The 16743-nt window shown below is 40.8% G+C and overlaps 1 protein-coding gene across 1 annotated transcript in view; it reads right to left on the reverse strand.

The window, feature by feature from the left end:
- LOC134655748 (putative epidermal cell surface receptor) overlaps nt 1–16743 on the reverse strand; it is a 59183-nt gene that overhangs the window by 7294 nt on the left and 35146 nt on the right. Inside the window, exons 3-11 of the mRNA XM_063511213.1 lie at nt 7236–7723; nt 6642–6828; nt 6250–6379; nt 5768–5912; nt 4876–5257; nt 4272–4488; nt 3694–3902; nt 1093–1247; nt 472–641 (exon numbers count right to left, since the gene is read on the reverse strand). Of these exons, the coding sequence (XP_063367283.1) occupies nt 472–641; nt 1093–1247; nt 3694–3902; nt 4272–4488; nt 4876–5257; nt 5768–5912; nt 6250–6379; nt 6642–6828; nt 7236–7723 (2083 nt within the window). The remainder of the gene's footprint in view (nt 1–471; nt 642–1092; nt 1248–3693; nt 3903–4271; nt 4489–4875; nt 5258–5767; nt 5913–6249; nt 6380–6641; nt 6829–7235; nt 7724–16743) is intronic.

Consider the following 16743-nt stretch of genomic DNA (forward strand, 5'->3'; position numbering starts at 1 on the left):
AGTAATCAAATGCAAATTTTGTGTGGTTTTCTTGTGTTTGCTGGTACAATAGACTTTTAAATGATGATTTTTGGATGATAAATATTTAATAACATTCATTTGGATTTAATTAGGTTTGATTTTGTTTGATATTTTACATTTAATATTTGCTTCGGGTTGGTGTGGTGAAAAATTTTGTGTTTCACTCGGGGGCAAATTTTGTTTAACCCTCCCTTTGAAAATATTAGCACGAGCGGTTAAACAACAACTTTGCCCCCTTGTAAAACAAATAACTATTATTATTTTTTTATTTTATTTTATTTTAGTTATTTATTACACAAAAGTTACAACTTTTTTGTTAAGGACTACACAAACAAAACTACATTTGTTTGACTGTAGAGTCGCACTATTCTCTACTTAATTAAATTTATATTATAAGTAATAGGCTAGGTTGGTGAGACTAAATCAATCGAAAGATCGAAAGTTACTCACGCCTTGTCAGTATATCTCAGGTCGACACTGCCGCGCAGCCCGACGAGTACAGGCGGCAGCGCAAACAGCATCTTGACGCTGGTCGGCGAATCCGACGCCAAGTTGATTACCGTCAGCTTCTTGTTCTCGTTGTTCGGCGGCACCGTGATCCCAGGTATTCCGGGGGGTAGCTGAAGACCTGGAAATAAAATGTTACTGACTTCTTGTACTTAGTTTCGGTGAATTCAATTTTAATCTACCCAATGTCACCCATTTTGTCCCCTCTGTTTCCCCTACCTAAAGCTTTAAATTAAATCCAAGGTGCAATATAGTAGGTAAGCAAGTTACGTAGAAGTAAAATAACTGCTTGACCGAAGCCAGTTACGTACGACTCATACGAGTAAAACAAAGTGCTTGACCGAAGCCAGTTACGGAGAAGAAAAAAAAGCTTCGGTCAAAACCAGGTTACGAAGCCCCGGTTACGTAGGCCGCCGAAGGGATGCTAAACAATAAGTACAGTGTTGACTGTAAAATCGCCGACGCGAAGAATCGGGAACGGAGCATTCGACAGCGGCGATGAATTTAGTACTTGTTAAGACGATGCTTGATTTTCAAATTTTTACCTGGTGGTAGCCCGTTCACCAGCGGGTTGGCAGGACGCTGCTGTATTATATGGTTCTGTCCGTCATCCTCATCTGGGAAGTGGATCTCGGAATCCGGTGGCACCGTAGGCAGGAACGGCGCTTTAGGTATATGTGTCTGTGTGGAGCTCGGCATTTCTGATGAGGGGGTTTGACCTGGAAGACATTTATTTATTTGTGGCAATTGGCATCGTATTTAGTGAGACACCGACAAGATAAACAGCGAGTAATACTGAAAATACATAAGTAGGTACAATAAAGCTAATCGATTACACGAAGATGGTTGTTAGACGCTAAAATGTTCATATGTAAGTATTTTAAACTACGTAGGTAAGTTATGTAAATTATTAGTAGGAATTGTACTAAAAGAAGAAAGCTGAAATAATTTAGTTTGTTTTGAGTTTTAGTTGAATATGTTCATGAGTGTTAAAAACGAAGAATGGGTTTTGTCAAAGTCTTGCTAAACTACGTTGTACTTTATTAGTCACGTCAAAAACTAGGGTCAGTCGCTTCTAAACTCAGTCAGTAGCCTCAATACAGATACTAGAAGAATCTAACACCTGGCGAGGTCACTGACCTGCCTCGATAAATCGGTGTCTGTCTGCTGATCGTTCTAGATTCCGATTCGCTTCTGACTCCACTTCCATCTGGCTTAGAAGATTCTCTAGGTCTAAAGCTGAATAAGCTTTAGTAGGAGCAGCGTGATGGTTGAATAAGAACCACGGCTCATTCGTGCTGGGCACAGCTCTCAGTAGGACGTTTTCGTAAGGATTGGGCGATTTCGTCAAGACGTGCATCTTAGTGTTTTGCTCCCAATGTTTTTTGTCAGTCGCTGGTTTCGTTACGGGTACGCTCTGTAGTGCTGTCATGAATTTTCCATGTGCTCTGTCATAGATGTTTGGAAGTTTGTTTATAGGTATAGGAAGGGCGAAACGCTCAGGATTGTGCATTGTTACGTTGTGAGCTGTTGATTTGAAATGTGAGACTGAGGGTGTGGGTGGATGTACTTTCGGTTGTAAGAAATTTTGTGTCAAGTCGGTCTTGATATTTTTAGCTGATGGCTTAATAGTAGAAGCTGGCATGAAATAAATTGGTTGTTGTTCTAATGAATGATTTTCATTCTTGGGGGGTTGTTTTTGGAATGATGTGTCTTTATTGCGCGGTGGGTTTATGACTACTGGAGGGTTGAAATTAGGAAGAGAATTGTGCATAACTTTGTAAATAGGCTGTTTAGGAACGACAGGTTTGAGAGGGTAAAAAGGATAACTATTGTCAGTTATTTGTGTGTCGGGATGTCTTCCATGGTTTGGTTCCGAATGGTTGTTGAATTCCATAGCTTCGGCGCTGTCAAATGGAATGTGTATGTGTTCAAAGTTGAAGACTGTGGTGTTTTCATTGGATTGACTGTAGTCATCGGGTTCTGTTATGTATTGATTGAGGTTGAGGCGGCTGTAGGGGTCGCTGTCAGTGGGTTCGCTCTGTCGCTGTGGAAAAGCCACGTTCGTTGGCGGCGGCGTCGTGTCAGAATGTAAATCATCCCCCTTTTCCGCTGTAAGTAAAATGAATTAACAACAGACATCCTTAACAGCCAATAATGTCAATTGAATTCTGCTATTTTAAGTGTAAAATTAGTGATTCGTTGTTAACAATGTCTGATTATGATATGAATGATCATGCAAAAATAGCATTTTAAAAAGCATGCTTCAAGAGTTTCAAAACAGTCGTGATGGTGATGATTGATGATGTGATGTTCTTCCACCCCACTTAGGAGGTTTTTTTCCAATGGTTGTAAAATTTCTGATAGTTGGTAATCAGTATTTAATATTTTGCCGTGGGTGACAGCAATAGTACCTACTAATCTTACATCACTGGCATAGGAATTACATATTTAAATTTTAGTTATAATGATGTCTGAATAGCGTGATCTAGAATTCTTGCAATTAACCTAGTTGTCAAGCGGATCCCAGGCTCCCATGAGTCGTGACAAAATGGCGGGATAACGCGGCACGCAGCCCCACTGCTGGCAGCTGGTGTTGCCCGGGCGGGAAGCGCATATTCTGCGGGGGGAGGGGGGGCACACAGTCGAGTAAGGACATTACCGTGCGGCACGCAGCCCACTGCTGGCAGCGGGTGGTGTCCGGGCGGGCAGCGCATGTCCTGCAGGGGGAGGGGGAGCACACAGTCGAGTAAGGACATTACCGTGCGGCACGCAGTCCCGCTGCTGGCAGCAGTCGTCGATGGAAATGTTGACGGGCGGGGTGGTGTTCGGGAGATCACTCGATCAGCGCATATTCTGCGGGGGGAGGGGGAGCACACAGTCGAGTAAGGACATTACCGTGCGGCACGCAGTCCCGCTGCTGGCAGCAGTCGTCGATGGAAATGTTGACGGGCGGGGTGTGGTGTCCGGGCGATCACTCGATCAGCGCATGTCCTGCGGGGGGAGGGGGAGCACACATTCGAGTAAGGACATTACCGTGCGGCACGTAGCCCCACTGCTGGCAGCAGTCGTCGAAGGAAATGTTGACGGGCGCGGGGTGGTGTCCGGGCGGGCAGCGCATATTCTGCGGGGGGAGGGGAGCACACAGTCGAGTAAGGACATTACCGTGCGGCACGCAGCCCCACTGCTGGCAGCAGTCGTCGATGGAAATGTTGACGGGTGCGGGGTGGTGTCCGGGCGGGCAGCGCATATTCTGCGGGGGCAGCGACGGGAGGGGGGTGCACACCTCCTGGCAATCTAGCTCTCCGTTCTCGCAGAAGCAACGCTGCGAGCAGCCCGAGAGGCTGATGGGGACGTCGGTCCAGTTCGGGATGCTGGTAACAAAGTATGGCTATTAAACAAGTCTTTTTTTGTAATAGTAAGCTGTCACTAACATAGAAACAGTGTCTGTATCTGAAAACTGTATCTAGATGAGAAAGCTCTCATAGAATCAACTTAATTAGATCATTGGCGTCTAGTGCCAGCTTCATGTGAGAGGCTGAGGCTATTGTGAAGGAACAACCTTGGAAAAACAAAAACATTTTCGCGCAAAGTATAGCTGTTTTTATAATTTGATGGTTTTGGTAGTAGCAAGGCGACCCGGTACCGAATTAGTATCCAGGAATTCTCCGTATTAGTACTGTTTTTGTGGAAACGAGTACCAGGGGCACACCATAAAGTAGTGTAAATATTGAAGGACTTACGGCACTCCGTTATAATGGCACGTGCCGTCGCTGAGGCAGCGCGCGGCGCGCGGGCAGCAGTTGGGCGGCGCGGGCGGCGGGCTGGGCGCCCAGCGCACGCAGCCCTTCGACACCAGCTCCAGCCCGACGTGCGACGGGCACTCCAGCGCGGCGCACAGGCGCGCCTCGTCGCCCGTGCACTCGCAGAGCTCGGAGCACCCGATGTGGAATTCTTCGCCTGGAAAAGTTGTATTTGTAGGTTAGTTGTGACACAGGTCTACTAAGGTGTAGGCTGTAGGTTTGAAGGTCAGAAGACAGGTGCTACCAAAAGTTACAATTACGTTTTCGATACCCAATTAAAAACTGTAAATACCTATAAATAATGTTATGATTTTTTTTTCCGAAAAGCAAGGCCGTCATCAGTTTATCTATGAACTTCCGGAAAAGATGCATGCTACGATTTCGTTCTGACCAGGTTCTGACGAGCCTATTGTCAGATTTTTTTAAATCATCTAGTAAAAACAGCCAAAAATGATAAAAAAATATTTCTATCAAGGTCATTTTTAATGGCTTAATTAGTTAACCTAGTCCTTAATTAATCAAGTCCTACTAGATACCTACTTACCAACTTCATAAAACTTGCCATCCTGATGGCACCCAATCTTCTTATTAACCTCCACCAATTCTTCAGGCGGCTCCTTCTGAGCCATATCCATCGAGGTTATCGTGAAATTAAACTTAGTTCCCGTCTCTTTCGTCTTCAGAATGTAGTCTTTTCCACCATCGAGATTAAGGATCAGGTTTCCATATTTAAGTTGTACGTCTTTGAAGGAGGTTCCTCCGTCATCGCTGAGGAGGAGATGGATGGGGTCTTCGGTGCTGTTGGAGTGAATTAGGGTCACTTGGACGCTGTTGTTTTGTAGGACCTTGATGGATCCAATCGGTTCGGTCAGCACTAATGGCCGCATGGTGGTAGATTTCGGAGGTTCCTCAGTGAGGTTTTGTTTCTGAAAGGACAAGTGAAAATTATACTCTGGCACAGCGATCTTTTCAGTAGAAAAAGGCGGCAAATTTACAAAAATGTAGGCGCGAAGCTACTGACAAGTTGAGTGTGTTTCAGTCAGTGAACGGAAATACAGTATATTTAGGGTGGACGATTAAGGTCTACCGATAACTATCGGACGTGGATCACCACATATTTTCAGCAAAATTGCAAGCAGGCACTTTTGCCGAGGATGTCTAATAAGACATCCTCGACAAAACCTAATAAGGCAGGTGTACCGTTCTAGAAAACGTTCTCCGCATTATATGTTAAACGTTATCGTTCGCGAATATATCTTATATAAGTAATTTTCATTTTTAACAAGCAGAAATGTCTGCCAGAGGCCGTGAGTTCAAGTCTCATCCAAGACAGTAATTTTACCACTTTTAAATTTATTCTAGTAAACGGAAAACGAATAAACGAATGGTACAGTTCTACCTTGGTAAGAGTAAGTACTGTTGATCTGTATATTTACCTCAGCTGTAGTCGTGGAATTAGTGGAATTATCAGTTTGGTCTTCGTGCACATCTTGAGATACATCACATACTTGCACCTCACAGCAGGCATCATTGGGATCTTGCACGTTGATGCACTTGTCCGATTGGGGTAGAGGTGGACACCTGAGAAATACAATGAATTTAGAAAGCACAACAGCAGGTACATCTTACAGTACAGCGCGTGAACAGGACTACGAACGGAATGTAAAAGCGATCGAGATAGACCTCCCACGCTGATGATCATTAAGTCGATCAAATCGATTTTTATCATAGTTAAAGAGACTGGAACCAATAGTAAAACCTGAAGTATGTTTTCATAATTTAATTTACAGGCTCTGCAACATAGCTCGAAGAAATCCTGTGTATAAAGGTCCTTATAAAGATGGATAGGGCCGTAATTTGGCGCTCGATGAGGGTGAGGGTGTCAAAAACTGGACATTTGTGGCTAATAAATTCTTACCTCGGCTTGCAGGTGACGATCGAGTTCTTTCCACACGTGCAGCGTTGCTCGCAGCCGACGTTCCACGTGTTGCCCACGAGGTACGTGTCGTTGCCGTACTTGCACACCTCCAGCTTGGTCACCTTCGTGTCTGCAGACAGGGAAACAAATGAACATCTTGTCTTGACCTGGCCCTAAGTGTAAGGCCTGAGTGGACGCTCGAGTTGGGCGTGCAGCGGGGCGGGGCGTGCGGCGTGCATGTTAAACAAATGCAAACGTTATAGTAGTGGCCTTAGTGCACGCTGCTCAAATTACTTGTGAGCCCGACGCCACGCTGCACGCCCCGCCGAACGCTCCGCTTCGAGCGTCCACTCAGGCCTTACACTAAGAATATCTGCCAATCTGATAGTTACCTCCATTCCCAGTGGCGCACGCTACGATACTGCAGCACTCGTCAACAGGTGACTCAAAGCACAGCGGATCATTCAGAGTCCGGCCCCGGCGAATGTATGGAAATTTGCAGCGCGGGGAGCAGTTGAATGTGCCGCTTGGCATGCACTCGCAGGTCTGTTCGCACGATCGGTTCATCTGGTCTCCTACCTGGGAAAAAGATAGGTACGTGGTTTTTGACGTTTTACACTCCTTTTAATAAATAGTGTGAGGATCTGAGGATAATCGCAACAAACAAGCTTGTCATACCTAATACATAAAAGCCCTTTGGTACATGTACGTAAGCATATTTTATTTTTCGGTTTGGTACACCAACTATAGGTATGTACATAATCTATTGTAATAATTTTCAACGCGGAGAATGTTTGGCCAGGTCTCACTTTTGGTATATATTGGAATGATATTTTCTAGTTTTTAAATGGACACGTTTTGGACTGCAGATTTTTTTTGTAAGTAACTTGTACCTTGATATATGTACATAGGTATATGTAGGTACCTATTATAGGTTAATTACGAAATATACTTAAGTAGTTAGTATTTCATAATATTAAACTTACCTTATAATTGATTCCATTTTCAACGCACATTATATTATTATCTCCTTCCTCCTTCCCTTCATCAGAATGATCCGTCAAAATCGTAGGATGGAACGGTGCTTGTAGATTTGAGTAAAACTTATCAGGCAAATCTTTATGAGACTTAGGAATTTCTAGTTTTGTGGGATCAAATTCATCTTCGCCGTCTAAAGTTACATCGCTAAGATCAGTAATCTTAGTATCATTATGTAGTGTAAGGGCAAAATTCTTTAGTTCATCTATGTTAAGATTTAGTAGTCTCCCTTTTGGTTTCAGGCTGGGTGATTCGATCGTGGTCGTATCATCTTCAGTGGTTGTTTCTATCTTTAGTTCTGGTGTGGGAGCTGTTGATCTTGTGGGGGGCGCTGTGGCTGTGGTCGTGTGGGAGGGTGGAGGTTCGGGGGGATTTTCTACCGTTGTTTCGGTTTGAGATGCTGCCACTACTTCATCTTCATCACCTGTTAGTTTACCTGAAGAGAAAAAAGGTATCAAACTAGAACAAAAAGCACAAAATTTAGTAAATAATTTAGTGCATATGTAAATACTTTACTTCAACGAAAATAACTATTCCAATTGTGATTTGAAAGTTTGCGTCCTGCATCACCGAAACTATACGAAGAGGTAACGAAGGTTATAATGAAATGTATGTATGTCTTCATATCTTAAAGTTACAAATTTCACACATTACATATTATGTAAGGTACTTATCGTCACGTGACAAGCAAAAGTCACTAATTACTATAAAATATTTAAACAAAAATCAACCTTCTTTTCGTACATATATGGTTCACTATGGCTATGAACTTGTGGAGGTATTACTTAGTGACTTTTGCTTGTCACCTGACGTTATAATATAACTTATAGCTGTATTGATAAAGAAAATGCAACTAAAAGGAAACAATACAAAAAATAACTTTTGTAGTTCAGCAAATGCTTTGCTATTTTGCACACAGCTGCAAAAAGCATATCAAAAATCGTCTCCATTTGATTATTCCAACATAAAGTTCTGAAAACTGGAGCAAGGTCAGTAGGCGAGAGGAACCTGCACATCAAAGATACGGTTGTTCTTCCAGTGCAATTTAAAACCTTATGAACATGTAATAAAGGCTTTGACTTATAGTGATCGGAAATTACTCGATCGAATCCGTTAACGGATTCCAATCGTAGGTAACTGTCTTGTAAAGTTCGATTGGAACTTCACAAACATAAATTTGCCGACGTCGAAACGTAAATTTAAACGTTCTCGTTCTTGCGCACTTTGTTTTAGAGATTTTTTTGCGCTTCACAATGTGCGTAAATATCTTAGTTTTCGTATACGATGCCGAGACGTATCGACAAGCACGTAGTCACAACGACTTTTTGAGTGTGAGAATCGCATTTCGTGATTGAACTTAATTGGAATAATACTAACGGAGCAATAAGTATGTGGTCAGTAGAGCGCAAAACAAAAGAATACCGGCTATGGAGGTTCACAAATGGGATTTAGGATAAAGGTAATTTTCCATAAGTGTAAGGCCTGAGTGAACGCTCGAAGCGGAGCGTTCGGCGGGGCGTGCAGCGTGGCGTCGAGCTCTCAAGGGATTTGAGCAGCGTGCACTAAGGCCTATACGTTTGCATTTGTTTAACATGCACGCCGCACGCCCCGCCCCGCTGCACGCCCAACTCGAGCGTCCACTCAGGCCTTACACTAACGCGAAAATTCGAACTTCAGCTAAACTGGATAAGCGAAGCGTCTGGTTGACGTAACTGGTGACCGAAGAGCTGGCGGCTATCTCGCACAACGTATCAGCATTACGATACAGCGAGGAAATGTCGCCAGCATCCTTGGTACAATGCCTCAAGGGCCTATTTTAGATTTAAGCTGTATTAATTTCTTTTAGTAATAACACTGTATATGTATATCTTGTTTGTAAATAAATGATTCTACCAATTGGATAATATGTAAAAACAGGTGCGGACATTATTCGTAACAATACTCGTGTCATTGGTGGTAAATAGCTCTGCCGAAACAATGTAGATCAACAGTGTTCATGCATGCCAATAAGTATTTGTCACGTGTAAGAGAACGAAATGATATATGCTAATAACAATACGCCGTTGCGCTTACCAAATCTGATGTGCGCGATTTTTATCAAATGAATTAATAAGTACCTTATTGTTTTCTTGCTAGGTAACTATTTGTCAATCAATAATTGAGCACATATCAGCTTTCATACTCATACTGATATTTTATTGCATCGTACAGAGGATCTTAGGGCTAAGTACAGTTTCAACATGAACCCTGCGAGGGTATAGCAACATAACAGACTATAACTTAAACTAAACTAAACATCTAGATCTCACTTAAACAATCTTGGATACAATAATATGCTTTGCTAATTAGATATGGCTTTAATTGCACTTTAAATCTATTTATGTTTGTTTCCACCTGTAGGTATTGACTTTGGAATTTTATTATAGATAGGATTGACTGGAAAGCGCATTTAGGTAAATTGTAAAAATTCTAATTCACCAAAAAACATACACATCATTATTTCGCAAATCGACTTTAGGTCTCAGTTAGCTCAATAAGACTTGTGTTGTGAGTACTTTGTAACAAATGTATAGGTAAATACTTAAATACATAGAAAAAAATCACGTGATTACCGGTCACTCTTTATATAGAAAACGAAGTGTCGGAAGCCTCGGCCCGGAGCCGGATCGGTCTAGCAAGTTTCGTCAATATAGAAGTACCTATATATATATAATGTATAATATACAATATATATATTATATGCACTTAATATTTTAAAAGTAAATATTGCCTCTTAATTTGGTACGGCAAAGCAAATTCGCTAAAACAATGCCGCAACACCTGCATACATTTACATAATGGTTACACATGAGTTCACGAACCAGGCGGCCCTAACACCTCGATATTAACACGAGATATGTGACATACTATTGCATACTTTGCATACGAGTGCATGCTTTACTCGTACCATCGGTTTACGAGCGAAATTATATCGAGAATCAAGTCCTCGGGACTCGGGTTGACGTCTAATTTTGGTAATCACTCAAGTTCTTGAGGTCTTTACACAAGAAAAAAGTTAAATTTTAGACCGCACTCGCACCAAAACAAAGTTGTCTCTAATAGACATAGCCGCATACTAACTAGTCTAAATTATGGTTGTGAAACCTAAATGTTGGTATAACCCTAAATAAATCGCAAATAAATAAATGAATGTTAAATAAGGTCGCAGACCCTAGTAATTACTAAAATTAAATACCTTGATTTACTATATACAATCAGCGACAGAATTTGCTAAGCGGCCAAGGTGTTCTGGATTAACTTAACAGCACTTTACTATTACGAAAATAAGGGTACGTGTGTGTAGATCAATTTAAACACTTCAGTTGCTTAGCAACTTCTGCTGCTGACTTACGCTTGCTTGACGTACAACTTTAACTCCGAAAACGGGCGAAATGAATCCGAAAACATCATTTTTCATGCTCGGGTGCAGGTAGGTACTCGGATGCCCTAAAGTGGCGACCTCAAACCGACCGAATGTGGGTTAGCCCAAACAACCGCCGACCGGTTCTGTAAGGGCCGGCGCACACCGCCGCTGCCAGTTTTTCTAAAATCCGATAAGTTATAGGTTAAGTACAATCAGAATGGCAATAACACAGCTAGCGTACAGAGCATTTCAACGGGGTAGGCACTTAGTTAGTGTAAGGCCTGAGTGGACGCTCGGAGCGGAGCGTTCGGCGGGACGTGCAGCGTGGCGTCGAGCTCCCAAGGGATTTGAGCGGCGTGCACTAAGGCCGCCCCTATACGTTTGCATTTGTTTAACATGTACGCCGCACGCCCCGCCCCGCTGCACGCCCAACTCGAGCGTCCACTCAGGCCTTAAGCCCTTGCTACACGGTCGCCGACAAGCCCCTCAGACTGCGTGGCCTTGGTCTGGACGGACCGTGTAGACAGTGGTTTCCAACAAAATTTGACCAAAACTGACCAAGGTCAGACGGTTAGAAGGCTTGTCGGCGACCGTGTAGCAAGGGCTTTACACTAAAATAAGGTTCCTATATTCCTTTTCCTATATCTTTCATATTATACTGGAGTTTCAGTTAACCGAGGTCATGCCTGGTGGATATCGCCAGAATATACCTAACCAGTTTCACGATATGCCAGTGCTGCGTCTACGTAATAAATGTAATAGTTCTGTATTTAAAGTGCCCACACATGGATCATAAGCATGGGTATAGGTAACTATTGTCATCATCATCTAAAAATAACTTCCTGTCTCTGTAAATACAGATATTGATGTCCACATACTCGCATTATCTTTCTTCGGGGTTAATAAAATTAACAGGTTAGCCATAAATACTTATGTAAAATATGTAAATTAACCGCTACCTCGTTTAAATTCTAATCGCGGCCCAATAATATGATATCGCTAGGTAACTTGGTGCGCGCTTTGCTTGTACTTATCTATCAATATGATAATATATTGGTATTCGATACTTCCAAGGCATCACGATTCAATATTAAATTCTTCGTTAAATTTCAATTCGATTCGATTTCATCATCATTTTCCTCGCATTGTCCCGGCATTTTGCCACGGCTCATGCATGGGAGCCTGGGGTCCGCTTGGCAACTATATAATCCCAGTAATTGACGTAGGCACTAGTTTTTACGAAAGCGACTGCCATCTGACCTTCCAACCCAGAGGGTAAACTAGGCCCGTATTGGGATTAGTCCGGTTTCCTCACGATGTTTTCCTTCACCGAAAAGCGACTGGTAAATATCAAATGATATTTCGTACATTAGTTCCAAAAAACTCATAGCGAGCCGGGGTTCGAACCCGCGACCTCCGGATTGCAAGTCACACGCTCTTACCGCTAGGCCACCAGCGCTTAAATTTCGAAGTTGACGATTCCGAGTAAATAGGTACGCTGGATTGACTGAGTACAGTGGAACCATTGCAGAAGACCTGTATCCGTATTGGATGTCATTTGGTTAATTAATGGCTATGATATGATGACGGCTAATTCCTAGCAACTACTAGCTAAACCGAAAAGACTGAATATGTCTAACATTTTATTTTCACATGTATGTATTTTTAAAGAATGCTGAATAAAGTCTCTCATCATGTAGGCCAACCACACCATTAGATACACAGTAAAAAAAACATGGCAAACGTTTCTGATGCTCTATTTATTTGGATATGTATTAGTTATAGCGGTTTGGTTCGTTTAATTCACTTTAGGCTTGACGAATCAATAACGAAATCTAAACGAGGGCAGTCACGAGACGACGCGTTAACCTGTTCATTGTACATTTGTACACTCAGCCCCATTCTTAGAACCTTATCGACTTTAAAAGAGCAATACTAAGGGACGCTATTCTAATTTTTTTTCATGTTTTCGAAATGTATATACCTAAGTGCATATCGCTTGTACTTATAAACGAACGCAAGTGCAAAATGCATTTCCACCAAATTTCCACTCAGAACTTGGTAATCGCACTCTAAAAGCAAAAAAGTGAGTTAATATCTTAACTAAATCTTACATATCGCTTTATTACCTAAGAAATAAACACTCAATAGGTACATCTATAGCCGTGGTGTTTGTTTATAACATGAATACCACAGACTAAATATTATTAACTACCTAGAGTCAGTCCATGAAAAGTCTGCAGCGGATTTGATAGCCCACGCAGTGCACGTGTTATTTTAAACGTCAAAATTCTATGAAATTATGACGCATAAATGACACTTGCACTGCGTAGGCTAACAAATCCGCTGAAGTGAACCTTAGTGAAGCGGACTAAATTTTCTAATTATGAACAAAGTACGAAGACAGACATTGATGGCACAACATAATTGAAGACCTTATTTGGAGGTGAAAACTATTATTTTCATTACCAGAGCGTGATTTATCGTAAAAAGAACGTTACAATGGTCGTTGTAAAAATAAAATAAAAAGTATTTCAACTCAATATGAACACTGTGAGCATTAACACCGGTCATTGGAATTTTTACTTTATGATTTTTTATATATTAACAACGTATTAATATTCATATGAGATTTTTGTATAGTTTTAATTCCTCGATTAATTGCTGTGTCCAAAATTCACAATTGGTTTATAGAAATGTCACCATGATCCAAACAGATAGAGCGCTTGAATCAGTTCAGATAATGTGTATTAACTTATTAAGTAAGTGGTTAAAATACTGGCTATAGCATCACGACCATTATGCCCAGCGCTTTATTCTACGAGTAGGCGAATAAAAACGTGTTTGATGGAAGTAATGGCTATGTAATGCCTCATTTAGTGTAATCTGACGGTGCGAAATGAGGCCCTTACGAGAAGGCGAGATATTTAGATGCTTGACGGTAACTTTGGGTGTCGAGCCGGCAGCGTGTCATTTAAGAGAAGTTTTTGATCAATTTCAACACTAATCCAGATTCCTCATTACTGTACATCAGTTATTGCGGCTTATATTTTAACTACGAAACAATACTGATTGTAGCTTCAGAACTATCCGTCCTGAAGGTGTTAAAATACTGTCTAATTTTATACCTTCTTAACTGTGTCTCGGGCCTTATTCTAGCGAATAAAATACGTGTCTAATGGGAGTAATGGGCAATGTAATGGCTCGTTTAGTGTAATCTGACGTCGTGGAATGTGGCCCTTACGAGATCTGTCGTTTGGATGCCTCGGCCCGCGTGTTAGTGTCTCATTTAAGGCAAGTTTTGACTTTTTTTCAGTCAAGTTCTGTGCTTACATTTTTTTTCTGCTTTATTTTTGACGCCTTTAAAATGTTTTTATAAAAATCACAAGTCACTATCTTTGGTTGTTTACAATGAAATACATGGTTATTGGTAAAGCATAATATGTAGGATAATATTGAAGAATATTTTCAAGCACCACAGCTTACATGGAAAGATTTATTCCCCCTTATTATTTGTATTATAATTCTTTCCGGGTTACCAAATTAACGCCTAAAGTATTGACTATTAAAGCTTAAAGATACGTGAGTATCTTATAAAATGCTAATAAATATACCATACTTAATATTTAAATCAGTGACCTTAATATGTATTAAAAACTGGTAACTGCGCACGCGATGCGACGGTGTCGCCGGATGTTTACCGGTCCGATTATCCTACCCGGCCGTCCTCCGGATTCAGTCCGGATCCGGATTACGGCGCCAATGTTACGCCAACTTATTGAGCAGGAAGTTTAAGGTTAAGTAATTGGTAATTATACACGGTTCCGTTTTTAAGCGTAACATTCGTAACTCGTCTGGCATACAATTACAATCACTGTTCGGTTACGACTGTGTTTACGGAAGTAATTGTCTAATTGTATTGATTTTATGAGCAAGAATCTACTTCAATTAAAATTAGTTTTTTTTGGAAATAAGTGTGAAATAAGTATACGGTGACGTAATAGTTTATTTATGGAATAATGATGTCATAAAGAATAACGGATATAGGTAAAACCCTGAACAGGGTGAAAGTCAAACCGATCCCTGATACTTAGGTACTCTTTGGTATGAAACTCAACCATTTTCAAGCAAATTTTCATAATTAAATTGCGTCGTCCTTTTAAGTGTCAACTGTTAAAAAACGTGAGTACTAAACCTATAAGTAATAATAATACTCATCCTAAGATATAACACATTACTAAGGAGGACGTTTTAAGAAACATAATTGTCTATAATTAAACAAGATGCCTTGTAAAGAGTATCGTAATGAGGTGAGCAAGCTTTGCAAACGCATTTTAGTCGCACATAAGTCTTAACCTGTCTAAAATTAGTTACCAAAAAGGACCCACGACGTTACACCATTATAGGACTTAAGACTATTAGAATAAGAATTGTAGTCGCGCGTATCCAAGGAGACTTTGTTCACTTTGGGTCTCAGATATGGTGTTACCTAACTAACTCGTAATAGTGGGAATTTTAGACGCAAGATTAATCACACGTGAAAATGTCTGCGCACGAAACCATAGTATTTATATACGAAGGTTGATGTATTTTATATAAGTTGTACCCTATGAATTAGCATACCTACCTAGTGAAATAAGTATCGTAATGTTAGTCAGTTTGCAAAAAATGTGGAAACTAAAAATGATTCTATCAATACCATCCCTAGGTTGGTGTCACACCACTAGTAATCAATTTCAGTAATGAACTAATAACAACATTTTAATAATTATCTTAACTATCTACTATTAATCACGGTACAGAAAGATCCAGAGGTAGAGATATCTAATTATCTAACTTACCATAATTAAGCGACGCGCGCGCGGTAGGCGTGAAATGAAGTCAACACTGAAGAGATCTGAGGGCCTACCGCGAACCACGTTGGACGTGTTGCCTCCCTGTCACACTTACGTACGAATTTACAAGTGCGATAGAGAGGCAACACTTCGAACGTGGTTCGCGGTAGGCCCTCTGTGTTTATTTACGCCACACGCTTCAATGGCTGTGGCGTTATGGCATTTCCGTGGGTTGACGTTATGAGATCACGGGAAGCATAACACATGCTGCTATGTCTACAAACTACACCGTATTGTCTTCCGTTTCGTTAGGCTTTATCCTTTGGTTTTCAGTTGAAGCCGTACCTAAATACCTATTCTACACATAGCTAGATAGAGCGACATTGTAAGGGAAGACTACAATATTTCTACAATAGATCACAGACACATACCGTCAACCGGACACCAACTCCTTATAGGTATAGGTACTCTGTACAATTTTCAATTTGACCGCGGGAGCTGGAGATATCCGTGAAGATTGTGTAGAAGATAGATTGTCAACAACCGACAAATAGGATAATTCGCCAGTAACTGGTCACCCTAAACTAAAAATGATTCTATTCACCTATAAACAGAATTCATTTTAGTATAAGGTGGCTAGTTATTGAAGGCTGCTTATACTAAAATGTTTTCTGTTTATAGGTGAATATAATTATTTTTAGTTCAGGGTGGCCAGTTACTAAGAGGTGACCAGTTACTGGCGAATTACCCTACCTAAGCTAAGCATTGTAGGATTTCGTACCCCGCTAATGCAAATAAAACTCTCTAAACATTTTGTCGGTATCATTTGCATGTAGATTAAATAAATAAATAAATAAATAAATATTATGGGACAATCTTACACAAATCGACCTAGTCCCACAGTAAGCTCATAACGCTTGTGTTGTGGGTACTAGACGACGATATATATAATAATATAGATACATATAAGTACTAATTTTTTTTTTTTTTTTTTTTTTTTTTTTTTTTTTTTTTTTTTTTTTTTTTTTGTAAAGTAAATCTTTATTTCAGTACATATTTGATATTGAGCATAAGTATTAAACAAAGAGGTTAAGCAAGTACTCGAATAACATAAACCAAGAACAAATTATACATGGTTCCTACACTAGGCAGTGCCTGTCCCGTAGGTAGCCGACACAGTTACGAGTATTCAAACGACATGTAGCGCGTAGTTAACAC

Source organism: Cydia amplana, chromosome 17, assembly GCF_948474715.1.
Source record: "Cydia amplana chromosome 17, ilCydAmpl1.1, whole genome shotgun sequence".
Classification (NCBI taxonomy): domain Eukaryota; kingdom Metazoa; phylum Arthropoda; class Insecta; order Lepidoptera; family Tortricidae; genus Cydia; species Cydia amplana.